The sequence below is a fragment of the Schizosaccharomyces cryophilus genome (genome assembly GCF_000004155.1).
Source record: "Schizosaccharomyces cryophilus OY26 unplaced genomic scaffold supercont4.1, whole genome shotgun sequence".
In the NCBI taxonomy this organism is placed as follows: Eukaryota; Fungi; Ascomycota; class Schizosaccharomycetes; order Schizosaccharomycetales; family Schizosaccharomycetaceae; genus Schizosaccharomyces; species Schizosaccharomyces cryophilus.
The window spans coordinates 859310-881085 of NW_013185624.1; the positions used below are offsets into that span (position 1 = coordinate 859310).

Sequence of the window (21776 nt, forward strand, 5' to 3'; positions counted from 1 at the left end):
TTCATCTTGTTTGTTTACCCTGAGTACTGTTTTGATTGACCCGCATCCTTATTATGTTTACGACCAAATGTAAACAAAACGTAAGTATATATAGGTAGGGGATAAACAAACCAATTCAATACAAACGCTCACTTTTTTGAATAGCAAATAGCGATGAATAATTCAAAAGCGTCGATTCCTGGACAATACGAAGACGAAAACTGTGTTATATATATTGGAAATATCGATTCCCGTGTTTCGGACGAAGAAATCATTAACCTCTTTTCAAAATACGGTATAGAAAGAGATTGAATAGTCTCAAATCCGCAATTCATAAAAAAAAGGTTACTAACCTCTATAGGACAAGTAGTTTCACTTTTTCGTCGGCTGCTCGACAGTTTTTACCCCAGAGAAAAAGCAAAGAACTTTAAGCCGCCAAGGAATGGAGTACAATATGGCTTTATACGATTCTCTAAGCGTGACAGCGTTGATGCCGTTCTAAAGGATGCTAAAGGAATGGTGCTTGGCAAAAGAAAACTGTATGAACATGCAACGTACATGACAGATATGCTGACAAAACATAGATCTATCAAAGCCAGAGTACTGAATCCTTCAAAAGTCACAGAAAAGAAGCAAAAACGAGCCAATAACTCACCTAATTCTGAAACGCCTGACAACGAAGTCCAACTAAACGCAGAAAATAATGCTCAATTATTAGACAAAGAAGTAAGGATCAGTTCGCCCAAACCGTTGAATTCTACAATGATCAATTCCTCGGAGACTGAATCCCAACATAACAACAAGACTAACTACACTCCAGCTTCGGCAGATTTAAACTTCAAAGAAGCTGTTCTGTCTCTAGGGTTAGAGGAATTTAGCATGCAGGCAGCACCAACGGCCTTTTCATCTATGTTTACTTTAACGGTAATGAATATTCCAGCTGAAATGACCCCTATTGATTTATACAATTACTTTAAAGCCGCTGGAACAGTGAAAGGAACTGCAGTAAGCCAGTTCACCGACAAGAAAGGGTATCGGTATGGAGAAGTCATTATGGATTCGCTTGAAGCCTGCAAATCAGTAAGTATACTACCCAAAATTGAACGCAAACTAATACAACAGGCAATTAATGTACTAAATGGATCTTATTTCAACGGAAGTAAACTTGATGTGACCATGAAAAAGATCGCATATCCCAATAATCGCGTAGTGAACTTAACCCCTTCCACCGAAAGCTTATGGCCATTTCCACAAGAAGATTATGAAAATGCTTTCTTCAAAAACGACGTGCACAACAATGGCATGACATGGATGATGGGTTCTCCGACCAAGGATCGCTATCAATGGGGAACTTCAGCAGAGCAAATTGATATTTCTAATTATCCCAAAAACAACTTTCCTAGAAACAATGCACTTCCTTCAATATCCCAATGGGAATCTTTGCAAAACAATCCAATGCACTCTGCTCCTCCTGATCCATCCAATCTCTATGTTAAGAATTTGGATGACACTGTTATTTCAACAAAAGATCAGTTAGAAGCTATCTTTTCTCCATTTGGAAATATAACGTCTTCAATGTTAGCCTGCTATCCAAACTCAGGTATATCAAAAGGATATGGGTTCGTAGCATTTCATCGCATAGAAGAAGCTATTGCAGCAAAGGAAAGACTAAACGGTGCTATGATTGGAAAAAAGAGAATCTTTGTATGCTTTGCTGAAAGAAAAACAGACAGGATCCGCCGCCTCCAGGAATTGTTTGCAGAACAAAGGGCTACGGATAATGTGTCGAAATCTTCAATCTTTGTTCGTCCTGAGAAAAAGGTTCCTGTTATCATAAGGAAGCCTGATGATACGAATGTTAAGTCACCAACGAGTTCTCAGTCCATTGAGAACAACAAAGATGATAAAAGCAACAGCTCAGAAGTGTCTAATAAAACTGAGAATGAAAATCAAAATAACCAAAGTACCACGGCGGATGAAAACTGCAATGATGTTCATGATACAACGCCCAAGAAAAGTCTGATGAAAGAAGAGAAACCAGAAAAAACCCCTTTGAAAGAGAACTTAAACTCGACTGAAATTCCTGTGAAAAAGCAGATGCCAGTAAAATCTCAATCGATTGCTAAAAATCTTCAGAAAATCGAAGAGATGTTAAACCGTAAAAAAATAAAGAGTTCCTGCTTTGTTCCTCGGGCAAAAGCAACTACTTGCACGACTTTGACTTATGTAACAGTAGAACCTATTCATCTTCAGGAAGAAGAATTGTTTCTCGAGGATGCATTTCCCAATGCAAACAATTTGAAAATGGAGCCAGATATGTCCATGAAACCTATTCAATTGAATTCCACAAAATATCAGGATTCCAACAAAGAAAACTTCGAATCTACTGTGAAAGTCGGAAATGCATCTCCTTCAGCAATACACTTATCACAGTTGTAAATCGCAATCAAGAAGTCATTTACTTGAATTTTAATGACTTAAAATTACATCCATATTCTATTCCAGCTCATGCGAAAGATTCAGGAACCAGATGTCCTTGAGACGTACCTGTCATATCCTCCATTTCTCCCGTCATCTCAGAAACCACTCAACTCGAGAGGAATTCGACTTCAACGGATTTAAAATAAGTCTTTTATCCTTGTATTAGATTATATTGGAAAGAAAAGGATCCGGTTTGCTCCAAGCTTTCGTTTATATTTGCAGAGAAGGAACCATCTGGTACTTGCTGAGTGCGTTACTTCCACATTTTGCTTAAACTATAAGAAACTGTTGTAATTGATCCTATTTCGCTATCTATTTTTAAAATAAATCCCAAAAGAATGTCGATACCTAGGTTTATGTTTGGAAAGCGAAATTTATGGAGCAATCCATTGAAGATCAAAGGAAGTCTTCCATATCAAACTCTACGCAATTATTCAAAAAAATCAAAGGAATCCCCGTCGTTTTCAATGACAGTTCCTGAGGCTACCAAGTATTTACGGGCTCTCAGTGTCTCTGTTCCTTTTGATGGATCATATGTCCTATCAGTGGGCCTTCGAACCAGACGAGGACTTCCACCTGTTCGAGGAAAAGTGTTATTTCCTCATCCATTTCTTGAGGCCCCTAAACTTTGTGTCTTCGCTGTTGGGGATGCAGAACGAGAGGCTTTACAACATGGTGCAACCTATGCCGGTGGAGAAAATCTCGTACAAAAGGTATTAGCAGGAGAAATAGAGTTTTCAAAATGCTTGGCTCACCCTAATGCTGCTCATTTGTTGCCCCAAGTAGCAAAAATTCTAGGACCAAAACATTTACTGCCTACAACTAAACGCGGAACTATAGTTGAGGAGGTAGGCCCTGCCGTGGAAGCTGCAATGAAAATGACGGATTATCGAGAAACAAATGGTGTCATTAATGTTCCTGTTGGGAAGCTGAATTATGACGATAAGTTACTACAAGACAATGTTGAAGCTTTACTCAACAGTATACGCAGCCATATCTCCAAGCTTTCAACAAAAGTCAAAGTTAGTATCAAAAACACTCATCTTTTCGCTTCCAACACAATTTCTCTACCTCTTCCCTATAAATAACGGCTCTTATACCTTCTTTCCTTAGCTCTGTACTCTCATCGAATTACAGAAAAGACATCCTCTTGTAATCTTTCATGTTTTTCCTATTTTCGGTTAATATACTTATTCTTCTTCAATATATTTGTCTTTGACACTGAGATCTCAGTTAACTAAGTAAAACGCTATTTCATCTGCGAAAACTTTTCCGCTTACTAAATTAAGGATTTTATCATGTATATTAGTTACGACGGAAGATTATTTAAACTTGAGGGATCTTTTATTAACCGTAATGAATCCTAAAAGCATTTTTTTGGGTATAGTCTAAGAGAAATGCTTTCACTCTGTACGCTGCCATTTTGAGTATTCTGGATCAGTATCAACTTCTAGAATATTAGCACTGTCATCTAAATTATCTGCTGTAATCCATTGATGATTTGGATCAGAGAGTAATGAGAACGCATTTTGCTCTTCATCTTCATCGGAGAGAGGATCAGGATGCAAAGACTGACATGAACATAAAGCTTGGTAACAGGCATCAAAATCTGATACAAAAAGAGTTATTTCGAAAACGGAGGAACCTATAACGTCTTCGTCGCTTTCTGAGGCGTTGCTAGATTCAGTGGATTCATTAGTATCCTCAGCCCGGTATTGAGGTTCCTGGCCATAAAGATAACAGTAAGTATTGGAAAGCTCAGTAGTATTTCTACAACGATACACGTTTCCAGACTGATCCTGCAGTAAAGCTGACACTGGTGTAACAGCAATTTTCGACATTGACTCAAAGTCATTTTCAGAAACCGATAAAGCATTTGAATGAAGCAAGGAACCATGCGCATCAACTATAACTTCTCTATCACCATTCTTTTGTAGACTCCCTTCTTTTAAGGACTCCTGTTCTTCAGGCGTCGTTTTACATGAACATAAAGACTTGAGTTCTCCTTCCAACTGTAAGTAGACAAAAGGTTTCGGATTACTTTGTTTAGCGTGTAAAGTGATTAGCTTGTATGGGATCCTCCAGCCAAAATTTTGCTCGGGATCAAAAATAATAAAAGACTTGGACGTTATATATACATTCAAGAGGGTACCGAGTCCCCAATTCATTCGATTTGGAAAATCAATTCTATAATTTAGTTTTGATGCTTCAAAAAACAATATTTCACGATCCTCTGATATAGTCTCCCCAGTCTCGACTTTTAGTACAAGATCTTCTGGAACTTGATAAATTTTTTCAAGAGTATTCATTTTCTTTATGTTACCAAATTGTTTAAAAGTGAATGAAAGCCTTCAAGGACTCAATTCTGGCTAGATTCTTATTTGGTATATACTGAAGTAGAGATCCAAAGTGTGAACAATCATTTCTTGGAAAACCTATAATATTTAAATTATAATGTCTTAATAAATTAAATAGGAATCAAATAGTAAGAATAAAGTTGACGACTTAAATTAGTTTGTGAAACGCACAAAAAAAAAAAAAAAAAAAAAAAGGTAGTGAAGCCAAGAGGAAAAGCTATGAGCTTTCAATTTCTATTCCTCAAACTATATAAATTTGGTTCATTTTAAAAGTTTACTAGCAGCTTGCAGAAGGTTTTCATTTTGAAACGACTAAAAACACTTTGCTAAGAAACTAAATCCTGGAGGTTGGCAGAATAGCTGTTCAAAGCTAGTCTCTACGTTTCCTAATAGTCAAAGACTTCGATAGTTTCATGTTAAGAACGAAAAGCTCATCAACAATGTCATGTTAAAACCCCAAGCTTTTGACAGTATTCCTTTTTCATAACTCCGCATCGAGCCATGTATACACAAACCCATTCGAACGTTTCTTAGCTTTTTCATGGGGACAAATTTCGAGAAATCTGAGCAACAAGAACAGCTCTCAAAACGCCCTCCAAAGAAGAAAAGAAACGAACTGAGTATAAGCGTCTTTTTTTCAAGATTTGTTTGACCAACTGGTAACTCACGAATAAATACGCATGTTATTAATCACATTTTAAGGTCTAGATAATTAATAGAGTAGAAGAATATACCATAAAACACGTAATAAGAATATTCGAGGAATTTCGAAAAATAAAAAGGAAGTAAATGTTTCATAAAAAAATCGTCATATATATATACTTACTGATATTTGGAGTTTGCCGATGAAGAAGATCCTGAGAACTGGGAATACACACCATCGAGTTTATCAAAGATCGACTTCATCGCCCCTTCAGCAGTATTCGTTTTCGAATTTGAATCCAATACTTTCATCATATCACCATGGTTTCGATGAACCTTGGAGTCCCCAAATAAAGTTGGGGAGCCTAGCATACCTTTTTCATCAAAAGCAAGCATGCAAAACCATATAAATCCCTGGAACCATTCATTCATAAAATCCGTCCATATAAAGTAACGAAAGTTAGGAGCTCTAGGTAAAACATTTCTCAATTTGGATTCTGACAGAAATTTCACAGCATCATCAGTTGATAAAGATTCGTCGTTAACTTTCTTGAACACAGGAAGTGTAAACTGAGATATAGTTTCCAAAATAGCCTCTAACTCAAGCTTTGAATGCCATGATTGAAACCATCCTTCCGTCGGAACCCACGACTTTGGAGTTATTTCTAAATCTTTACCAAAAGGGTTGGAGGTACATCTTTTGAATATTTCAGCCTCAGATAATCCCTCGGGAACTTTCCCTCTTAACTTCCTTGACATGACCCGAGGCTCATGTAAAAAAAAGTCTTGCAATACTGGAGGAACAGAAAACGAAATAAACCTATTAGATAAATCGGAAGAGCTGTTTGTACGATTAGCGGACGACAAAAGCACAAAATCTTTTAAGTCTGAATCCAGTGCATTAGTGTTTACGGTATTATTTTCTAATTTTGATATACTTGGATCCGCACGAGCTTCCTCGTTCTTGGTATTTTCGAGGGAAAATGACGATTTCCTTTCTTCATCCAAAGCCGAGTCTAATGTTAGAGACCATAAAGAAAGAAATTTGTGTTGTAAACGCAATATAGAATAAGAAAAATTTGGATTTTCCTGAAATTTGTTTTCTAATATATTCGCGAATGCTTGCAACAAATATTCCAATAATAAGTGATTTCGTGGATTACGGACAAGAAAACGCGGCGAAGAAAAAGAAAAAAACAAATGCATCAGCTTCGTACAAGTGGAGAAAGACAAATTTTCAAGAAATGGTGAAATGTTGCAAAGCGTCAATAAAATCAATGGTGAGAGACTACTGTGCGGTGATCCTTTAACGGCCGCAATGTGAAAACTAGACTACAAAAATTAGAAAAACTTCAACGTAAAAGTCCACTTACAACAATAATAAATTCTGCGTACGAGATGGAGGAGGGAATGGAGAACCCAAGTGAAGTCAATAAAGCCTGGCTATTTACACAAACTTTGTTTAATTTCTCACACAAGACTTTTTCTGAAGATAGATAATGAACGATGAAAAGACATAGTCGTACTAAACCGGAATGTTTAGGCTCATCTCTGTACCGCAAAGCGTAAAATTGTATTGCAATCAAAAAGTCTGCAGCATAGGAAGAAGTAATCAAATAAGCACGAAATCGCTAAAAGCATCGTTAGCATGATAAATTGAGATGGAAACGTACGTTGTTGTACAAAATTGCTTGCCAAATAAGGAGAACAAGTTCTGGAAAATTTATAGAAGGTTTCTGAGATAAAGGGAGGTAAGAAGTGATAGGCAGCTGAACATTAAGTAGACGATAAAAACTCTCAACTAAAAATTCGTAATCTTTCTGTAGGTGAAGCCGAGAAAAATAAGTTCTGTACTGATTTTCCACACGAGTATCCAATGGCAAATTATACCTTTGTAAGAAATAGCGAAGAGAAACCTTTGGAGCGGTATAGTCCCAAAAAACGAGCAATATCTGACAAGCTAGTTTTGACAAAGGACCGTTGACATCGTTATGAAGTAAATTAGAATATGCGGCTTTCCATTTTTCAGACCTTAGTGTAATAGCCTACAGTAAAGTTAGTTGACATTCGGAAACGTGTTGTATGGAAGAATATATACCGTGTTGATGAGTGAGTAAAGGAAGATAAGACTAAATTGCTTGTTTGAAAAGTAAGTCAAGTAAGTCAATGTATGTGAGCTCAATTCTTCCTCCTGATACAAGCGATCAGAAATTAAAACCATAATTAAGCGAAGGACTTCAGTTCGGTTGGATAGAATTTCTTTAGGCAACTTTGATGCTGGGTCCTGCGTGCCTATTCCTTTGTCCCTTTGAAAACGTTAGCAAATGCTATCAGCATATTTTCTTTATCTAAGCTATTTACATACCATATTCGATATGTGAACTGCTCTGGACTTTCTTCTGGAAGCGTAAACCCTCGACAAAACAGAAGATGACACAGGGTATTTAGCAATTCCTCCATCAATGTTTTTTCATAAACATACGAGTTATAGCAAGATTCACCACTTTCACTGCTGGCAACGCCTTTATGTGTTGGATAATCCGATGACGAGAGTATGGATGAAGACAAGGGATTCACAATCAAAGATCCACTCTTTCTACCTTCAGCAGCAGAATCTTTTTCAAAAGTAAAGCTAGCCAAATCTAACTCCGAGCTTTCTGTAGATGTCATTTTCTTTTTACGCAAGCTCCACCAAAACTTCTGCTTCCATTGTTGTAGGTCCGGCTTTTCATTCAGCAACGGAATAACACGTATAAGAACACGAATGCAGTTCAAGGCATCAGTTGCAGACGCACTCTCTAGGTTAGGGAATTGTTTATTGTTTTTGAGTGCGAACAGTCGTGATGTTAATACAAGTAGCAATTTCTCAATGTTTTCAAATTGAAAATCACGTATCCTTCGGACAAGATCAGGATGTAAAAAGCTATATACTTCTGCAGCACTTTCCGGTATACTCCAAAACTATACGTTTCATGAATTAGCTAAAGACAACTTCAGCACCCTAGAAGGTTCATACTTACAGATACCCAAACTTCGTCATCTAAAGGAATGTCCTAGCTCATGTTAGCATTCCACTGCGTCCTCGTCTTGTGCATTGCATACTGAATCATCGGCAAGGCGTGTAATCCCCCGTTGGAAAGCCAATCTTGAGCATGTTAATATTCATTACTGCCTTCCTGTTTCTTACTTGGATTCTTGACCTCCCATTCTCTTCTACAGACACCAATTTCAGCGTTTTTCTTTAACAATGTTTACCACGAAAGAAAGTGTTCTTTCCTATGAAAGTCAATCCAACTTGGCTTCAGGAAATACAGGAATGGAAGAAGCTTCAACGAATAGTGATACATATTGCTATTACGTCGTATACTTTGTTTACGAACTAGAGCGTATACACTTAAATTAATAGTGTACTACACAGTCGTTCCAAGCATTACCTAAATCAATAAATGAGGTTGATTCAGAAGAATGGAAGGACTAGCTTAAAGTTGATATGAAATGGTTTTTATTTATTTAGCTACAGATTTAGTCTAATTCGACTTTTTTTCGTGCTAGGAACTCGCTGATTAGTCTTGGAAAAACTGAAGCTTTTTTATCGCATTAGGACTGTGACCGTGTCGCGCGAGGCCCAAGGAACCTACCAAGAACCAACTACAGTGGGCTGACTGAACATTCAAGAATGTCGCTTACAGTAGCTCTTAAAGCAAAGCCTATTGCTTATAGTGCAATTGCTTTTTCTGAATTTGTGAATGCTTCTGGCCTAGCTCATATTGCTACTAAATTCGAAGATGTCAATCTACTCGACAATGCCGACAAGGAAAGTAACGTTGCTGTTGATTTAGACGGTAACAAGAAAGAGTATGGATCCGAAAAAGTCGTCGCCGCTTTCCTCGAAAAGTTCCCTGATCTTTTTCTGGGAAAGAATGAAGCATCGTCCGTTCAACCCTGGATTGAGTTAGCAGCTGCCTTGGCTCCTTCTCATAACTTTATGGAAGTCTCAAATATGTTGGCGCAATTAGATGATCATTTGATTATGCGCACTCTTTTTGTTGGTTATTCTTTGACCATTGCCGATATGGCCGTCTGGGGTGCTTTAAAGGCCAACAATATGGCTGCTGGTGCCGTCCGTACCGGCCAATACCATAATCTTGCCCGTTGGTACAGATTCATGGACACTCAGAAGCCTTTTGCTACTGCCTTGGAAAACTTCACTAAGGCTGTTAATGCTAGCAAGAAGCAAAAATCTTCTGGTCCCAACTACGAAATTGGTCTTCCAGATGCTATAGATGGAAAGGTTGTTACCAGGTTCCCTCCTGAGCCCAGTGGTTACTTGCACATTGGTCACGCCAAGGCAGCTCTCTTGAATGAGTACTTTGCCAAGAAGTATCATGGTAAACTCATCGTTCGTTTTGATGATACCAATCCTAGCAAGGAAAATGTAGAGTTTCAAGATGCTATCTTAGAAGATGTTGCTTTGCTTGGTATCAAGCCCGATGTCGTAACCTACACCTCGGACTACATGGATCATATTCATGACTTGTGTATCGAAATGATTAAGTCTGGTCAAGCTTATGCTGATGATACCGAGGTAGAACAAATGCGTGCTGAAAGAAACGAGGGTATTCCTAGCAGATACCGTGAACGACCTGCCGAAGAATCTCTTGCCATTTTTGCGGAAATGGACAAGGGATCTGATTTAGGTTTAAAGAACTGCATCCGTGCTAAAATCTCCTATGAGAACCCTAACAAAGCCCTTCGTGATCCCGTAATTTATCGCTGCAATCTTTTACCTCATCATCGTACCGGTACCAAGTATAAGGCTTATCCTACTTACGACTTTGCTTGTCCGATTGTTGACTCCCTCGAAGGTGTCACCCATGCTTTACGTACCACCGAATATCGTGATCGCAACCCCATGTACCAATGGATGTTGAAGGCTATGAATCTTCGCAAGGTCCACGTTTGGGAGTTCTCTCGTATGAACTTTGTCCGCACCCTCCTTAGCAAGCGTAAACTTACTGCTTTAGTTGACCACGGTTTAGTTTGGGGTTGGGACGATCCTCGTTTCCCCACTGTTCGTGGTGTCCGTAGACGCGGTATGACCATCGATGCTTTGCAACAGTATATTATCTCTCAAGGTCCCAGTAAGAACATTCTGACTCTTGACTGGACCTCTTTCTGGGCTACTAATAAGAAAATAATTGATCCTAATGCTCCTCGTCATACCGCCGTCGCAGAAGAAGGTCTTGTGAAGGCAACTCTTACTAACGGTCCTGAGGCTGTTTATACTAAAGAACGTCTCAAACATAAGAAGAATCCTAGCTTGGGTAACAGAAACGTTGTTTATTCTCGTGATGTTCTGATTGAACAAGCTGATGCTTCTGCTCTTAAGAAGGACGAAGAAGTTACTTTGATGGACTGGGGTAATGCTTTCGTTAAAGAAATTACTCGTGACGAATCCGGAAAGGTTACTGCATTGAAGCTGGAACTTCACTTGGAAGGTGACTTTAAGAAAACCGAAAAGAAGGTTACTTGGTTAGCTGATACTCATGACAAGGTACTCGCTGACCTTGTTGACTTCGATTATTTGATTACTAAGGATAAGCTTGAGGAAGATGATGATTACAAGGAATTTTTAACTCCTCAAACTGAATTCCACACTTCTGTTTTTGCAGATAACGCTGTCAAGGATTTGAAAAAAGGAGATATTGTCCAGATTGAGCGTAAGGGTTATTTCATTGTGGATACTCCGTTCGATGGCAATGGTATCACTTTCTTCAATATTCCTGATGGTAAAACTGTCAACCGTTACGGATCGAAAAACTGATTAGAAAATTGCTGTACTAGGATATTCTTTAAGTTAAAAAGATAAGGTTTTGGTTGTACACAATTTCAAATATTAGATTCATATAGATATTTAGATAATTCATAATTATTCGCTCTATAGAAAACAATCTAAATGTAAACTAACAAAAATGCCAAAAAGTAAGGGCCATATACAGATCATGAGAAGATTGTATCTATCTGAATTTAGTCCTGAATTTGAACTTCATTTAGTTTTTTTGTAACATCACGCGTCTCGGAGTTTGGGCGATATACTCTACCTCCGCGTTTACCACCTCGTCCTCTATGATTTGGTGAATGTCCGTTAGAATGACGATAGTGATTTGCTTGCGTCGATTTCCTATTTGGTTTAAATATCGGTTTATTATCGAGTTTCGTGTTTCCAGAAGGTAAAGGAGGAACACTATGCAACGACTGGTCATTTGATGATCTTGTTTCTACATTTTTGGCCCAGGCACTAGTAGAGGGAGGAGGTGGAGTTGGGTAAGCTGAACTATATTCGGTAACGAGGCGGCTCGAAGGAGTTGGTCTAGGACGAGACGGACTAGTACTTGTTTCAGACTTATTCTTTCTAGCGGTTCCAGCACGAGTAGTAACGACAAATTGAGGATCAGTTACGTTTAAGATCATGGAGGGTTCAACTTGCATTCCTCTATATGGAGAACATTTCCCATCCAGTGTTGTGCCACTCATGAATGGTAAGTCAAAAACGACGTCAAGCTGGTGGGATGCAATACTGACAACCGTACCATAAGCAGCTATAGGAACTTTACCAGAATCTTGAACATAAACAACACGATCACCCAAGGAAAATGTTTGTCGGTGAAGCAAACTCTTAGTTTGACATGGCTTAAGTAAAGCATAACGAGGAACACCAAAAACTTTTCGAGGAACTTGGTAAGTGGAATCAACAGAGGCAGCTTTTTCTTCTATCATTTGAATATTTTCTGTATCCAAGGCATCTTCATCCAAAGCTACTCGATGGAGAGAACTAATTTCCTTTTCCTTCATCCAAGCCTTAACAGCTGTTAACTTTCCCCCTTCTTCCTTAGGAAACAAATCATTAGCGGTCACATTCTCTTTGGTAGCATGTGTGGTAAGGATATGAAATAACTGCGGAAAAGTATCCATATATTCCTTTATCAGCAAGATTGCTTTATCAGAAAACTCCCACCCGGTACCACTTTTCCTAGAGTATCCTAAAACCTTCTGGTTCCTGGCATCAAACTTCAAATTCAAACCGATATTCTCTCTTTTATTGCCAACTGTGACGAGATAACTAGCCGTAATTTTACTTAAAAGCAGAGGATGCAAATTGAGCATTTTAGCAACAACGTAAGAAGGATAATACCTTTTCTTAGATTTGGCATCGTCCACGATTATACGACCCCAAGAAGCATCCAAACCTGGAGCGGTAGAGAGCCAAATAGCCAGCTTGTTATTTTTACAACCAATCACTTGAGCAGGTCTGCCATAATTGTATTCACCTAAGTGGAACGCTTTCGTACCTGGAGGATATTCAACCTCAACAGGAGGGGCTTCTTTTTCAACAAAACGTGGATCGTCAATAGCAATTTTATCGACGACCAACTGAATTGGGTAGTCATCTAAAACATTCTCATTAAAAGCTTTCACCAAAGCACCTTCTTGGGTGTACTGTAAACCTTTAATAGGGCGAACTTGCAACATAAAATGCATATCTCCTGAAAGTACACCGAAGCGCTTGCTATACTCTCTGCTTTTAGAGGAGACCTTTCGTTCAAAGAGTTTCTTTTCATTTTCATTTAACTCTCGCTGTTCAAGTCTACCGTCGAATTTTTGGTAGACAGTATTCTCGTCTGTGGCGCTCTCAACAAAAGCTTCACGCAGATATGGCCAATCTACGAATATTCTTCGACCGATATACTGAGCAGCAAGCTGTTCATTTGTTAATGCTTGTCTTTGATTGTGAACGTGAACAATCACGCTCGGATTTTTGCTTTCATTTCCAAAAACGTTTATACCATGAAAAGAGAGTTCCGCTGTATGCTTCAATGTGTGAAACGATGGGAATCCTACCATGCCGAAGGCACCTAAATAAACTCCTGGGCATAAACCAACCAAATATTGTTTACCTTCCATAGATGGGAGCTGGTATGGTTGTTCGACACATCTTGTAATTAAGTCAGGGAATACGTAGGGCAGTGAAGAAGGAAAAGTAGATGTATAGTTTTCAGCTAAAGTAAACAAAGTTGGAGGTCTAAACTTGTTACGTTCGCGTTCATTATCCGTCAAAAGATTCTCCCGAGAGTGCAAAGCATCCAAAAGTCGACGTTCATCAATGAAAGGAATTATCACAACAGCTTCCCAACTAGCAGTCTTGCCATTCTGATCTAAAGCAAAGTCATCGGGATAAAAATCTTTAATTGGGGATTCAGAACTGAACATAAGTTCTCTAAAAGAAGGAGGAACCAGTGCACTGCTTCTGGATGGCAGTACGGCCATAAGTTGCTCAAAAGGACGGAAAGGCGTTCCCATTTTAAAATCGATTTTCACTCTCAAGCCCTTCAAAACATCGGAAATTTTGGGAGAATAATGGTAATTATAATACCAACCCCAAGATTGACAACCACGGTAATAATAGAAGAGAACCCATTGTAAACCTTCGACGTATCTTTGAGTCATATCTCGCAAAGCATCTTCGTCAAAGTAGCTAAAGTGTACCTTCTCGCGGTAATAGGCATCCTTCCATTGGATGAAATCATCTTCAACGCTGGCTTCTTGTTTAAGCTGATCTTCGAGTAGCAATGGGAGCTGGTCATACTTTTGTAGAACTCTTTCAATCTCATCCTGTTCTACTTCATCATCACCATCAAATGCCAAATCTTTAAAAGCAACCCTCAGGTGCTCGGTGCCATCCGCTCTCGCTAACTTAGCACAAGAAAGATGCAATTCATTCGCAATATGACGGATAAAACGTTGGTTGGTTACCGATAGATTTGGTGGGAAGTCTAAATAGGGGTCACGAGAAGACAAAAATTTGCGGATAGTTACATAAAAATCTTTCTGCTCACTTGTCAGAGCTTTTATATCATCAGTGAAAGTCTTAAGATATTTTTGAAAATCAAAAGATTGTTTTTCATTTGCTGGTTGCTTTTTTGACTCATAGACTTCAGCACGAAATACTTCTTTTTCAAAAATTTCGAGTTCTAGTAATATAAGTTCCAAGCGATCCATATTAATAACACCGTGTTCATTGATGTAGCCGCCGGCATTAGGCATTACCTTCTTATAAATGTTAAACATTAATGCTAAAGCACCTTCATTAATGTGAAGACCTGGCAAATTAGGGAGAAAATCATTACCGACGAAAAATGCCAATAGAATAAAATCATCAAGAATTCTTTCGAGATCATACTTAAAGGGAAAGGTAGAACGGCATTCCTGAAATTCAAACTCTAAATATTCTCTGAGGAGACTCAGATGTAACAAGTAAAATTTTTGATTTGCCAGCTCCTTAGAGCGGCGTTTACTTGCTGGACCAAAAGTAACCTCTTCTCTCAATAAACAAAAGTGAGGGTCGTGAGACAAAAGACCAAGCATAATCAAATCTGCATCCAAGCCATATAAGCAATGGCGGGTATTGGGATTATAATCGGGTTGTGCCTTCTGAATACGTATATATTCCATGATTTTATGTTCACCTTCACCTGGAGTATCATGACCAGATAGAATAACTTGAACATTACTCCAATTGGAATCATTAGTAATCTTTTTATGAATAAAATAGTAGAGTTGGCGTGACACTCGTTCCATAAATGTAGTTCCTGGGGTAATACAATTACTGTCAAAACGAGCCTCTGGAAAATCTTCTCCGTTTTTTTCTGCCTTTAAGCGTGCATCGTGAGCATCTTTTGCTGTTCGAAAACGTCGGCTTCTTTGTTGATTCATTTTTGCTCTAGGAGCACAGCCATCGACAGCCATATACAAAAGCTTTTTTGGCTTGATTTTTTCAAAAAGATGTTCAATGTAATTAAAAATCGCAATGTACATTTCTTCTTCGGGAAGTGGAGGCGACGAGTGATCATCGTTTTTGTGCGTGCAATTATGCAAAATACCGTTCATGTCTAGATATAAATTATCAAATCTGAATCATTAGTGTCAGTAAGTCTTCTTCGAAACGTCAAATATTCTCACATACTCAGGAATCCGATCATTTTCAATTAATTGACTGCATAGCGGATATCGTTCGCTCATCCATCGAAAAAACTACTGTTAATCTCCATTCTTTCCAGTGGATATAACAAACCTTTGGAATTCCCATATCTATTAATGTATTTTATGCTTATTGTTTTGTAGTATGGGTAAATTATTAGTATATTATTATTTTTTGTTGTTTGCACGTTGCGGTCGTCAACATAAATCGTAATTAGATCAGCACTGCTCGCTAAGTCGCTGTGAATTTCCTTAATTATATTCTACAATATACCCTATTCTATATATCATACATTGTTGGACTACATTATAAAACAAATTAGAATGGCGTTTCACTTCTTTATTTAGTAAATACGGTTGATTGAACCAAGAATAAGTTGTATAAAAAGCTGATATTTTCAGTTTTTTACTTTTTGAAGAAATAACTGACAAAAATAAAAAGGACAGCTATCGGCTATACGAATGGATATGTATCATTCTGCCTGATCACCTACTTCTAATATTACTTTAATATTATCCCTTTAAAGGTGCAAACACTCGTTATTCTTATTTTGATCAGTTTGGATGTATATATAACAAAAAAATCATGCTGAAAGGCAAGGTAAATCATGGAGTAGTAGTAGTTTAGGATACTTATACGGAAAAAATAAAAAACCTAATAAAAAGAAGTTAAAAGTTTGTAAGGAAAATTTGCAACATTTTGATTGAATTATGTTGGGAAACTCGTAACTGGTTGAACAATTAATATAAGAAAAGATTGAGTATGCAAAATGAGGAGGGGAAATAGGATATTGAACATGAAAAGAAATCCAACAATGAAGAGTATTCGTTTAACTTAGTATGGACCACGACATAACCGTGTAGGGAGAATGAGAAAAATAAAAGTATGAATGTGCTACCGTGTCTGCATACGCCGGAAACTTAGTCAGTGATAAAATAACGTACGAATTAGTTAAAGACTCAGTCTGCGTATGTCCATATTATCGACTATCGGCAAAGAGAGTTTCAAAAACGAGTATTAACTTGGTTGAACAAGGTAAACATAGAAATGAACCCGTAATTTTGCTTCCTCAATGTTAATCTTCTTTATGATAACAGAAAAAAATAAAAGTATTCGATCAGCATACAATGCAGGGAAGAAAACCATAGATATGTATAGAATTAACAATCCGTTTCACCTTTTGCTTTACGAAAATGTCTAAACAGTTTCTTTGTGTCTGAACATTACCAGAGCCTAATGCCAAAATTAAGAGAAAACCAAAAACTAACCATTATAAGTGACAGCTGTCTATATGTATAACAGCCTGTTTTGTTAATAACACTTCCAAAGTCTTAACACTTCAAAATGAATTTGCCAATTTTATAAAGAATATCCAAGTCCTTAATTTTAAAATTTTCCAATCAACCGGAAGAACTCTTCACGAGTCTTGCTACTTCTCTGGAAAATGCCTGTCAGGCTACTCGTAACTGTACTGCTTCCGGGCTTTTCCACTCCTCGCATCACCATGCACATGTGTGAAGCTTCCATGACAACAGCCACACCTTGTGGCTTCAGCACTGCCTGAATCGCTTGCGCTACTTGTTTCGTCAAACGCTCCTGTACTTGCAATCGGCGAGAAAACATATCCGCAATTCTTGCGAGCTTCGATAAACCCAAAACGCGCCTACGAGGGATGTAACCAATGTGAATCTAAAATGGATGTTAGTTCTATGCTTAGAAGTTTCTCTCGGCGGCTATTATAAAAAAAAAAAAAAAAAAAAAAAAAAAAAACAAAGCTTATTACCTTTCCAGTGAAGGGAACCAAATGATGTTCGCATAAACTGAATACATCAATGTCTCTAACAATAACCATCTCCTCGTGATCTTCTTCAAAGACCGCATTATTTATCACTTCACGTAAATTCAACTCATATCCTTTAGTAAAATAAAGCATTGCCTTTGCAAAACGTTCTGGTGTACCAAGCAATCCTTGTCGCTGAGGATCCTCGCCTATACAAGATAAAACTGTACTAACAGCTTCAGAAATCTTTTGCATCTTTTCATCTTCCTCAGTCTCGATTCGACTTTGAGTTCCTTGACCTACTATATTAATTCATGCTCACAGAAAGATGAAACCCTATCACATATAATAACTTAAGTTGAATTACTTACAAGGCCAAGACAAGCCGTCCAAATCTATAGTTGGCGTCGATCCGCCTGACAAAGATGCCTGCTGCATTCGTAATGGAGAGTCTATGTAATCTTTTTTGTTTGAATCCATTATAAAGTATCTTAATACAAAAGAAATTAGTCTTGAAAACAGTCTAATTGGTTTTTGAAAAGATCAAAAAGAGTGATCAATGTGTGTCATGTTACTCGAAATAAGGAATTATAGCGCGATCACAGAAACGCTCGGTAATAAACTAAAGCTGGTTTTGTTGTTTAAATAAATCCCAAGCTTCATTAAGGTTGCTAAAAGCAGATTCCGCAATTAAGCGCTGCTCAACAGATGATTGTTGAGGAAGCTTGTCAGGGTGCACGCAGGATATCGCTTTCATGTATGCAACCTTGACTCGCTTTGGTAACACTAAATCAGCTAAAGACACAGGTTTCCAACGGCATTCCGGCCACAAAATTGTATCCAGAGATGACAAAAGGGCCCTGATGTTTCCTTCTTTTCCACTTTTCCATTTATTGATTACATGCTGGACTGGTTCTCGTAATTGGTTTTTTTCTTCTTCAACTTTTTCAGCTTGTTTTTGCTTGTTACGAAATTCGGATAATCTTTCTGATTCCTCAAATGTCTTTGGTGGCTCCGGTGATCTTCGTACCATAGGCCTCGAAAAAGTAGACACTGGATTTGCTAGTGAAGGTTTCCCACCAAGTGCTCGTTCACAGCGACTTTTTCCTTCCAGAAACAGTTTGTTAACTTTACTGCTGGATAGCAGTTCTGTCCATGACTCAAGTGCTAGTTCATACTTTTCAAGCTGCTCTAAAGCTTGAGCTTTGCGAATCATGCTTTTCACATAAAATTCATTCATGCTCTTTTCCTTTATAAATTCACCTTCACCTTTTCTTTTCCCTATTATTTCCAGCGCTTTTTCTGAATCCTGAAGACTAGTCCGTATGTCACCAATCTTCATATAACATAAACTTCTATTGCATAAAAGAGGTATGCAGCGAGTATGACTTTCAGGAATTTGGGACAAAGCTTTACTGAAATTTTCAATAGCCTGACTAAAATCTCCTTTATAATAGTAATTATTTCCTTCTGCTTGCTCTTGCTCTGTCATAGATATCGACATAGAATCAATATCAGCTTCATTTCGTTGGCTTTGGCTTTCCAAAGGGGGTTGCTCATTTGGATGACCCAACCTTCTAAGAGGAGGAGGCAATGATTCATCTTGCATCTTTTGCATATTAAAAGACGATGCTGCCTTCTGGTGGCTTATTGATTCATCTGGTACTTCTACCAAAGAGGAAACTAAGTTATCATTAAATTCATCAGTGCTTTCATGCTTCATTTCGGATACAGACTCGGTAGATAATTCTTTCACAAAATCATTTCTCGAAAGCGGGATGTCTGAATTCGGTTCTGTTTTCGACAAAGCTTCATTGACTCTGTTTTCAACTGGAAGTCCAGGATACTGATTATCGGGATCATCAAAAACATTTCCACTCGTCATCCACCGAGGTTGATTTGGACTCTTTACAGCCCTCCTTTCTTCCACTGCCGTTCTTATTTTCTGGCGTCCAATATTCCATAAATCTGTTGCTTTTGAAAAAAGTTGATCCTTGATTTGGCTAGATACTTGTTGTAATTCAGATAACTTATCAGGGTAGCGAGGCTCGTTATTAAATAGTGTCTTCGTGGTTTGAGTGTTAGAAGATTCGGATCCTTGCTCAAAAATTAATTCGATAGCTTCTTGCAAGGATCCAGTATGTTGTAAAGCGAACGTGCTGAGATCATCAGAAAATCCCATTGCACGAAGTTGAGCATAAGAGTCATTTTCTGAATGCTGTGAAGACGTGTTTGAAGAAAAGGCATCAGCAAGGCTTTGTTCATTTAATTCATCTGCTACCACTGGCTCTGCAGGAATGTTTCGTAATTCTGGTGATGAAGTATGTAGCTTAGTTGGCTTATTCTCTTCGTGTAATTGAAGACTTTGCAGAGTATTTGGTAAGGAATCCTTACTATATGAAGTTTCTTGTTCACTTTTGTTCTCACTATCAAACGCTTTCGTTTCGGCCTTGGGCAGATGATGGAAAACGTCGAGATTCATGTAAGGATCATGGCTGATCGGGGCGTTAACGGAAGGAGATCCCAGAGTCTGTGATGTTTTTCTTTCCAACTCATTTATAGAAGTATTCTTGTTATCATTTCTTTTTTGGAAAAGATTAGCGAACGGATCACGATTTCCATTCTTATTCAGAGAATCCTTAGTACTACCATGATTTTGAGGATAGGGCGCAGAAACTGGACTATTTGATTTCCCATTTATCTCTAATGGTTTCTTTTTATTACTTTCATGGGTTTGATTACTTGAAAGATCGAAATTCAGTAAGTCTTCCATCGTTTAGATTAATGTTGGAAAGGATAAACTGCACTTAAGGAATGTAAGTACCATCGAGACTAGTTTAAGATTTCCACTTGGTTTCGAGTAATTTTTGTTCAACCCACTTAAAAAGGTTTGGTATTGCTTGCAATTCTGCCTTTTTCTGTAGGAAAAGCATCCTCTGTAGTTGTTCACGCATATGGGGTTCGTAGCGTAAACAATCGGATTGAAGCAAGTTGCTGGCAACTTTAACATCACGCTTCCCTAAAGAAAGAGAATAGCTGTAATTTTTTGGAAATATATCTTGGTAAAAGGGACCCAGAAATTGTAACTGAGGCAGTAGTATGGAACTTTCATAGCCACTAGCCTTCGAACCATGTTTGTAGCAAGAATATATTAAAATTCCATAGGGGTCCCAATCAAAAATTCCAAATATAGGCAGTTCTGGTAGATATTTTGTGATTTCGAGCAACAATTTTCTGGTGGACATATCAGGAAATCCCTTTGCCTAAAAAGTCAGCAGAGATATTCGACTTCTCCTTTTCTTACCGTAATAAGTATTATATCTTCTAGCCCACGCTCTACGAGGGTTTGAAACACTGCTTCTTTTTCAATTACTAAAACCCATTTTGCCGTAGAATCTATTGAGGATATTGGGTGGTAGCTAATCAAGGTCGGCTAAATCAATTTAATTAGAGTTATTGAAAAGTCTTTCATTAATACCTTGGATGTTTCCAGCTTGACTCCTTCTTGCAGATTTATGGTTAGAGGACCGTAAACGAGCCCTTTTCCGGATGCTTCCTGAGTAGACAATTAGAACTCAATTTGATCTTAACTATAAAAACTAAAGCCTTCTTACCACATTTAGTGCTGATCTAGGACAACCTATAGTGCAGGCAATGTCTTCGATCAATTCGTCAACAACTGCCTGTCTTTTGAATAATTGAACATCGTGATAAAATATGTCTCTAACAATTGTTAAAATATAGAAATGTTTAAAACCGTATACCTTTTGGTAACCACGCTTTCTGTGTCGATGGCCTCGTGTATACAATCCAAGACCTGTAAAATTTGAGCAACCTTTGCCGGGTGCTTAATTATATTGTATTTTTTAGGACGAGTAGTTTTAGAGAGACTATTTTTGAATGAGGAAACGCGGCCATTCGACTTTCTTTTTGAAAGACTTAGGAATGCAGGTGTTTTGCTGGGATCTGCTAACTGTTTTAAAAATGACTCGACAATTGTTTCAATACTTTCTTTGACATTCACGAAATCTACTTCTTCCTCTTCTTTTTTTATGAAAGACATTTTTACGTGAAGTATTTAGATCGGATTCGCGTTGGTTTATTGACGTGTGATTCCTCGCTAATTATATGCTTATATACTTACGGGGTTTCCTTGAATGAATTTGAGAGACATGGGTAAAAATCAAATACGAAGCGCTGCTGAACTTCTTAGCAGTAATAGTGTTTTTTTTTTTTCTTTTTTTTCTTATTTTTTTATTTTTTTACCTTCCGCACTTCATTAGTCTAAAAATTAGACTCTGTTGAGCAGTAGTAAAAATAATGGTCACAGCCAGGATCGAACTGGCGACATTCGACTTATTAGATCGACATGATAACCAACTACATCATGCGACCATTTCCTATTTCTTTAATAGTAGAATTTATTTATAGTTAATATTTTACTCAAAATAGGAAAAATTTTTGGAAATCAAAAGAGCTGAGAGATCAAATAAATGTATTA

The 21776-nt window shown here is 37.8% G+C and overlaps 9 protein-coding genes and 1 non-coding gene across 10 annotated transcripts; 3 read left to right on the forward strand and 7 right to left on the reverse strand.

Annotated features, from left to right (window-relative positions):
• The first annotated feature begins 18 nt into the window (after positions 1 to 18).
• On the forward strand, positions 19 to 2550 carry SPOG_04569 (poly(A) binding protein Crp79). The gene is made up of 4 exons (XM_013166568.1): positions 19 to 274; positions 341 to 518; positions 564 to 1059; positions 1102 to 2550. Exons 1-4 carry the CDS (start codon positions 154 to 156, stop codon positions 2416 to 2418), a joined length of 2112 nt encoding a protein of 703 aa, XP_013022022.1. The 5' UTR covers positions 19 to 153; the 3' UTR covers positions 2419 to 2550.
• SPOG_04568 (ribosomal protein subunit L1) lies at positions 2478 to 3673 on the forward strand. Its single transcript, XM_013166567.1, has one exon. The coding sequence runs from the start codon at positions 2799 to 2801 to the stop codon at positions 3546 to 3548; it is 750 nt and encodes a 249-aa protein (XP_013022021.1). The 5' UTR covers positions 2478 to 2798; the 3' UTR covers positions 3549 to 3673.
• A 190-nt stretch (positions 3674 to 3863) lies between these two features.
• SPOG_04567 (uncharacterized protein) lies at positions 3864 to 4769 on the reverse strand (the record flags this gene model as incomplete). Its single annotated transcript, XM_013166566.1, has 2 exons — positions 3864 to 4647; positions 4678 to 4769. 2 exons carry the CDS (start codon positions 4767 to 4769, stop codon positions 3864 to 3866), a joined length of 876 nt encoding a protein of 291 aa, XP_013022020.1.
• A 115-nt stretch (positions 4770 to 4884) lies between these two features.
• On the reverse strand, positions 4885 to 8726 carry SPOG_04566 (dymeclin 3). The gene is made up of 8 exons (XM_013166565.1): positions 8647 to 8726; positions 8562 to 8604; positions 8480 to 8512; positions 7825 to 8420; positions 7558 to 7765; positions 7133 to 7504; positions 6833 to 7090; positions 4885 to 6791 (listed from the first exon to the last, which is right to left on the reverse strand). Exons 1-8 carry the CDS (start codon positions 8664 to 8666, stop codon positions 5640 to 5642), a joined length of 2682 nt encoding a protein of 893 aa, XP_013022019.1. The 5' UTR covers positions 8667 to 8726; the 3' UTR covers positions 4885 to 5639.
• A 362-nt stretch (positions 8727 to 9088) lies between these two features.
• SPOG_04565 (glutamate-tRNA ligase) lies at positions 9089 to 11451 on the forward strand. Its single transcript, XM_013166564.1, has one exon. It carries the CDS (start codon positions 9136 to 9138, stop codon positions 11281 to 11283), a length of 2148 nt encoding a protein of 715 aa, XP_013022018.1. The 5' UTR covers positions 9089 to 9135; the 3' UTR covers positions 11284 to 11451.
• SPOG_04564 (exonuclease II Exo2) lies at positions 11342 to 15672 on the reverse strand. Its single transcript, XM_013166563.1, has 3 exons — positions 15589 to 15672; positions 15481 to 15548; positions 11342 to 15426 (listed from the first exon to the last, which is right to left on the reverse strand). The coding sequence occupies exons 1-3, from the start codon at positions 15601 to 15603 to the stop codon at positions 11487 to 11489; spliced, it is 4023 nt and encodes a 1340-aa protein (XP_013022017.1). The 5' UTR covers positions 15604 to 15672; the 3' UTR covers positions 11342 to 11486.
• A 341-nt stretch (positions 15673 to 16013) lies between these two features.
• SPOG_04563 (GTP cyclohydrolase) lies at positions 16014 to 17761 on the reverse strand. Its single transcript, XM_013166562.1, has 3 exons — positions 17647 to 17761; positions 17279 to 17574; positions 16014 to 17184 (listed from the first exon to the last, which is right to left on the reverse strand). The coding sequence occupies exons 1-3, from the start codon at positions 17753 to 17755 to the stop codon at positions 16882 to 16884; spliced, it is 708 nt and encodes a 235-aa protein (XP_013022016.1). The 5' UTR covers positions 17756 to 17761; the 3' UTR covers positions 16014 to 16881.
• Positions 17762 to 17897: 136 nt separating this feature from the next.
• SPOG_04562 (UBA/TPR/DNAJ domain-containing protein Ucp7) lies at positions 17898 to 20048 on the reverse strand (the record flags this gene model as incomplete). The annotated part of the gene is made up of 1 exon (XM_013166561.1): positions 17898 to 20048. The coding sequence occupies one exon, from the start codon at positions 20046 to 20048 to the stop codon at positions 17898 to 17900; it is 2151 nt and encodes a 716-aa protein (XP_013022015.1).
• Positions 20049 to 20112: 64 nt separating this feature from the next.
• On the reverse strand, positions 20113 to 21593 carry SPOG_04561 (endonuclease Rec12; the record flags this gene model as incomplete). The annotated part of the gene is made up of 5 exons (XM_013166560.1): positions 21040 to 21593; positions 20890 to 20998; positions 20754 to 20831; positions 20580 to 20708; positions 20113 to 20538 (listed from the first exon to the last, which is right to left on the reverse strand). The coding sequence occupies exons 1-5, from the start codon at positions 21336 to 21338 to the stop codon at positions 20113 to 20115; spliced, it is 1041 nt and encodes a 346-aa protein (XP_013022014.1). The 5' UTR covers positions 21339 to 21593.
• A 3-nt stretch (positions 21594 to 21596) lies between these two features.
• SPOG_16131 lies at positions 21597 to 21670 on the reverse strand. Its single transcript has one exon. It is a non-coding gene; the product is annotated as a tRNA-Ile (tRNA).
• Positions 21671 to 21776: the final 106 nt, after the last annotated feature.